Source organism: Primulina huaijiensis, chromosome 7 (genome assembly GCF_012295235.1).
Source record: "Primulina huaijiensis isolate GDHJ02 chromosome 7, ASM1229523v2, whole genome shotgun sequence".
Lineage (NCBI taxonomy): Eukaryota > Viridiplantae > Streptophyta > Magnoliopsida > Lamiales > Gesneriaceae > Primulina > Primulina huaijiensis.
The window spans coordinates 5,771,464-5,778,279 of NC_133312.1; the positions used below are offsets into that span (position 1 = coordinate 5,771,464).

Below are 6,816 nucleotides of genomic sequence, written 5' to 3' on the forward strand. Positions count from 1 at the left end.
AGCATTAACGTTTCGTCATAAAATTCCATAAACATTTACAATAATCATTTTGACCTTTGTTATAGCATTCAGGACACTGCCAGGACGTCTAACATTTTTCAGGTGTAAAGTGACCGTTTTGCCCCTGAAACCCTAACTTTCCCAATTTATCCTTAGACCTTAAAACAACGACCCAAATCCATCCAAACTTAACATGACACCTTAAAATACATCCATAAATATTTCTTAGACATAAACTTAAGCTTCTCGACTAATTTCTCAATTCATTTTAAAACTTAACCATGCGTCTTGATTTTGACTCGATTTGATTCGAAACTTAACCAAATCTTATCAAACTTGAACCATAACTTATTCACACACAATCATACCATATACAACCCAAATTGTGTCAATTCAAACCCTTGAAAAAGTCTAAACCTTTACTGAAAATTCTGCCCTCCTATTTTCGAACCCCAACTTGACCATCCCATGCAACCTTCGACTCTTAGGGACCCTACTGGATAGAACCTAAGAAGCCTAGAATCCGTGGCCACTCAGCCCTTCGATCTACAAGTCATGCGCGACTTCCTCCATGCCAAAGCCCCCTTGCCCTCGAACCGGCCCTCGTGTAACCTATCTAGGACCATGGCTTAGCCCTCTTACGACCCCTGGACGTGACCTAACAACAGCTAGCAGCCGTATGCACCTCGGAAGCAAAACCGCAACCCTAGCCCATGCAACTCCAAGTTTTCGTTCAACCTTGGTTCCCTCACATCTAGCCCTTATGCAGCCTCCTATATGGCTCCTAAACACTCTGAAATTCATCCTTTCCCATAGCCCTATGATGGCAGCCAACTTATGCATCATAAGCAAGAGTTTTGCAAGGAGAAAACACTAGTTTTGTGCATGTATAGCCATAAAAACGAAAATATACAAAGTGTATCATATTTTCATGCAAACATATATCATATCATGTAATATGGTGTGAAATATGAGTGAAGAAAGATTAAGACGTGCCTTTGCGTATATTACGCACGAAACTCAACTTGCGATGCGAGGGACGTTGACGGAGAGGGCCTTGCTGAATTTCACTTCAAATTTCGTGATTTTCCTTCTCAAAATTTCTTGTGATGTGTGTGGTTGATGCTGATGGAGAGTACTAGTTTTCTAGGGGTGGGGAATGACTTTGAGGGATTTGAAAGAGCTTGGAAGCTTGGTTCTTTGATATAAAATACTATGGTAACACGTTAGACCCAATAACTTAGTATAATAGACCCATTAAGCCAATTAGATGATAATTAAAATATTTTGTTTAGGTTTCTTTTCGAAAATATTAACCGAGTGAAAGGATCGGTTAATAAGTGAAATGTGTTTAGAAGGGGGGTTGAATAAACACTCACAGATTATGTTCTTTTTTCGAAGGTTGAGTTCAGTTTTAATGATAAAGTGAAACTAAATATCTCGTAAGTCAATGACAATCAGTTTAACTGAGAAAACAGTTGCGGAAGTAAACTGAATGAAAGATAGAATAACTAAAACAAAAGGTAACTGAAGAAAAAAAAACACGCGATTTGTTTCTGGATGTTCGGAGAATGGAATAACTCCTACGTCACCCTTTCTATCACGAAGATAGGATTTCTACTAAAAGACTTTGATCGAATACACTGTTTGTACTGACTCACTTCAGTTTGGTCTTATCAATGCCACAATTGAAACTCTTAGTTCGTGACTGATCTTAGCACAACTTAATAATATAGCAGAGATTACAGTATGCTAACAAGCTCGAATATGGTAGCCTTGAAAGCTACAGATAAAACTTAGTAAGAGAGTGAGCTTTTGATTTCAGCAGAGTAACAGCTTGAGTAAAATAGTAGTTCTTGTGTATATCTTCAGCTGCTCTGTTCGCCTATTTATAGGCTTCTCTTCCAACGGTAACTTAATATAATATTTGAATTTTATATCCGTTGATTTGCCACGTCGATATTCTTCTGACAATCGTACACTGTAGATTCTGAAATGCGACGTTACACTACAAGTTGCAGTCTGCTTGTACTGATGTCGGTTGAACATCCCTTTCATTTGATGACGTGTTAAGCCTGAGCGATCAGCTGATGAAAGTAGCTGATAAGCTTGCGCTGAGTGAATCAACTGATCAGTTTCCAAATGATCAGTCAGCTGTCTTCAGGAATCCAGTTAGGTTCAACTGATCAGTTTCTAACTGATCAATCAGTTAACTTCGAAAGTTCAGTTCAGCTGGATTCGGTTGCCTAGATACTTCTCGTGATACTTCAGTTGCTTAATACGAATATTTTATCAGTTGGTTCCGTGGATAAATTGTTTGTCAAACATCCGAAATTAAGTTTCCAACACCGAGCCTCCAAAAAGCCCCTATTTTCGTCAAAAATTGATTGTCGTTTTAAAATACGAGTCGGCGCGTAAAAACATCTCAAAGTTTCCATTTTCGAAAGTACCAATTCAAATATATCATACATTAAATAATTAAAAATAATCCTTTAATAAAAATATTTTCTCTTATATGGTTCCCGATCTCCGTTCCTCGATCGCGTCTCGAATAACTTTTAAAACACAATTTTATGCATTCTAATATAAAACCCTATTTTTAAATATGTAAACATGCATACCATAATTAATTTATGCAATTAAAACTATTTTTCATTTTTCATTTTCCCTAGATTTGCATGCAGTTGGATTACGTTATCGCATTTTGGACTTTACATTAATAGTCATATGATTATTGACAACGCCGGATGTTCCATATCTCGGTCTCTAGGCGTGACACTAAATAATTGTATTGTCACTCAGTAATGTATCTTTTAATAAAGAGCACGGGAATATATATTTACATAAGCCATGAGGTAATGTATAAATTGCAGCCCTTTAATATTTTTATTTGCTTAGGTACTTGATGTAAACGTCACATATTGGAAGAAAAAGTAATAAACGAGCCATACAAAGGAAACCGTTTTCGGTTTTCAAATAATTCATATATTGGTCACATATGGCAACAATAATTCAAAAATTAATTCACAAATATGAAGTTCGAGTTTCAAAACCGGAGAAAATTCTATTAATACAAGTCATAAGAAAGTTGAAATCATCGATTTTTTTTTTTCATTTTTCTTTCAAATAAATTTATAGCATTTCTCGTCCTAGTTTATGTGTTTTGTTTTCTAAGCTACGATAAATTGTTAAACAAGTTTTTCTTTTTTTACAAGAGGTTGTTATAATATTTAGTATGTCTGAATAAAATTTCTAATTTTTGCTCTTGTTATATATTATTCTTAAAATACATCTATTAATATATATCTTGAGGTAGAAAATGAAACAATGTTATGATAGGAATTGCTTAAGGACTCTGTGTCAGGAATCATCGGTTGCGACTTTGTGATTAAGATGTCAGGAGTAGTATGTAAAATCCGATGGACACAATCCGACGACATTTTGTTCAAAAACGTATGACATTTATTTTACCTTACAGAAAGTAAAAGGAAGACATAAATCTATGACATATAGGCCGGAAAACTTGTGCAGCATTATGCCCTTGGCCAGACTAACAACGCTACATACTAAGATTAAAAAAAAACTTTGATCTATTATATATATGCTGAAAATCTTACGTAGTCTTATGCCTTTGAATATGCTCAATATGTGTAACAACACCACATACTAAATTTAAAAAAACAAAGAAAAAATGAAAACAAGGACAAAATGGGAAGTTACACTAAATTGGGTCAAAATCTAAACAAAATGGACTAAATCGGGATGTTAGGAACTAAATCGGGAACATGTCAAAACATAAAGGACTAAACCAGGAATTCTCTCTCCTTTGCTTTTCCTGATTATTAACATTTTTATTTGAATTTCTTTATTTGTTTGATTCAACGCAATCGTTTTATAAACAAGACTTAAGTTCAAATATTGGTAATTCGCAAACAATGTTTATATATAACCAATTATTTTTATTATATAATCAATATTAAAAATGGAAAAAAAAATTAAAATTTTCTTGGTATTTGTAAATAATGAAATAATACATGACACAATAATATAAATTCAAAATTAAATTACGAAGGCTCGAAATTACACATAATTTAAGAACATCTTAGTAATGCACATCTATGACCAATAGCCTAAAATAAAGAAATCAATTTGAATTGAAATATAATTGATCTTGAAATAAGTTTGATTATCTCAAAGGTTATGCAAGATTTATGGATAATTCATCGTTAATTTTGTAATTAATAATATTGATTTTAATATATGAAATACCATTATCGTCGTTTAAAAAATCTAATTATTAAAATGTAAAATATCATTATTTGATAGAATTTAGAGTAATTTTAAATGTTCAATGCTGTAATATTTTCAAGTGACACATGCATATCGATCAGACATTTTACATTAAGAAAGTTATTGTACAACTTCAAAATTAAGCGGACTTGTTCAGATATTGTGCAAAACACGCTTGATTATGTGTGATGAAGCACTAATGAAAAAACACTTAGTAGTTGAAGTCGTCGATAGAAGTTTGCAAGAAATAACCGAAATTCGAAAACAATTTTTGGTGAGAAAGAGGCCATAGAAACACTTTTTTGGTTATCGAAGGTACAAAGACGTGCAAGAGAAAAGTGTTTAGTTACTTTTCGACTTCAATTTCATAACCAGTTATGTTTACATCAATTCTCGATTATTTTATATATAGTAATAATAGATAATAGATCGATTATCTGAGTAAAATACTTTTGAAAATGTCGAAGGAACATTTTTTTAATTAACCATGAGAAACTCATCGAACATAACGTGGTTTGTCTCGAAATGTAAGGATTTTTTTTTGTTGAGTTACTTTTTTTATTTAATTTTCCTGTGAAGGTAAGTAAATGTATACACACCTTAACTTCTTCCAATTCCAACTTCCTATGTTTGTGTACTAAAATTTTACTTAGCTACAGCCAGCAGGGCCAAATCCCAAGTTCCCTCCAGCAACATCATACACCACTTCCAGTGTCTTCTGCTGGGTGTTTCCAAATATCCCAGCATCAGTGGCAGCGTTATTCGCCGCGAAAGCAAGGCACACCCTTGATGAGCTCGTGGCGATAAGTATCCCCGAAGGAGGCAAATCAACCTCTACATTGCCGCCAAAGGTGAAAACTACCTTTGGAATCGTCACGGTTTTGAAACTGCTCAAATCAAAGCAAGTGTCAAGGATAGAATAGGCTGGTGCACTCGGGTACTTGGCCATTAGCTGCTTGAACACCGAGCTCATCACGCTGTACGCTCCGGGTGGGAGTCGTGTTATGACAGTGCCAGAATCTATAATGGTTCCAGCAGTCTTGAAAACGGATTGGCTGATGGGTAGCTGGCGACCGCCAATGGTTATAGCGACAATGTCTATGAAGTAGAATGATGTGCTCTGGGAGCGAACGAAGGGGGTGAAATTTATGTTTTTTGAGGCCAAACTTTTGCCTAGTGACAAGTATCCTGTTGAACTTGAACGTGATGGAAGGCAATAAGAGAAGTATTTGCCATATTGTTTAGCTGTTTGGGAGACTAGTGATAAAGAGTCTCTTCCTAAGCCTATTATTCCTGCGGTGCTGCCAAACAATCCTTGGTTGTTTTGGCCACAGCCAAACAGGAAATTCGGTATCACGTCAGTTGCTGATATTGTCAGTTTATCTCTGCTGAAGTAACCAATTGTGAAGGACTGATCACCATATCGTATTAAGTAAAGACATGTCGAGCCCGAAAGGCAGCCAGGGTTGTTTCCTGTGGCGGAAGACAGTTGAGAGCATTGAGCCGAATTGCATGATATATTTGAGTATGACCTCGATGTGGAAGGGTTGAAGATAGGATCTTGCTGTTTGTAGCAAGACCGAATGCAGGGCTGGCACTGCGTCCATGTCAGGTCGCTACCGGTGTCAAATATGAGAGATAGGGTCCTTGCCGGGGTCCCAAGGCCCACGGTCACAACGTAGTTCCCGGAATTGAGGGTTTGACCGGATTTCACAGGGAGGTTGGCTTCTTTTTCCTCGACTTTGCTTATGTTCGATTTTGGAGTGAGTCGAGCATGGATCGAATCTACCCTGGATTGATCTTGGGAAAAGACTTCATTAAGAGATGGCGTCGCGGTCACGATCTTGTCTTGACCTTGTGGAAAACATGGACCGTGCCGGTGAAAAACTTTAATGGTTGATTCCCTCTTGCTGTCACCTGTTTCACGTTATGTCATTACACTAGATAATAATTAAACACAGCAAAATGTTCTTGCTTAGATTTCCCACTCAATGTCTGACTTGTTAACCTCTCAATTATGTATATAACTTTAAAAAAAACGACTTNGAATGGTTACTGTACTCCGTAGTTGATCATGAATGTTGATTATTCATGAGACTGAACGATGATCTACAGATGTAATGAATCAGCTTTCACTACAAATATTTTTTCCTAAATTCGTCCACGCTGACAAAATCTTTATATATTTACTATTCACACATTTGATGAACAAAATCTTCGAACAAGCATGGTAGGNTAACATATATATGCAATATAAGGAAAAAATATATATATGTAACCTTTAGTTGTAGAGGGATCACTGCAGGCAGAAGCTGGTAGAAGAGAGCTTATTTGGAGAGTTTGAAAATGGGTTTGAGAGGAAGCTTGCAAAGCATTTGAAAAACACGAAAGGAAAATGAGAAAAAGAGAGCAAGTGAGAGTGGCCATTAGCTGCTAAGCACTCTTGTGGTGGGAACAACTATCTTTGTATTTAAATAGAAAATTTCAACAAAGCACGTCACCCACTATTGCAAGTTTATGCATTTC

General features: G+C 35.8%; 1 protein-coding gene across 1 annotated transcript; it reads right to left on the minus strand.

Moving 5' to 3' along the window:
• Window positions 1–4,740: 4,740 nt before the first annotated feature.
• On the minus strand, window positions 4,741–6,816 carry LOC140981470 (aspartyl protease family protein At5g10770-like). The gene is made up of 2 exons (XM_073447884.1): window positions 6,570–6,816; window positions 4,741–6,207 (listed from the first exon to the last, which is right to left on the minus strand). Exons 1-2 carry the CDS (start codon window positions 6,715–6,717, stop codon window positions 4,940–4,942), a joined length of 1,416 nt encoding a protein of 471 aa, XP_073303985.1. The 5' UTR covers window positions 6,718–6,816; the 3' UTR covers window positions 4,741–4,939.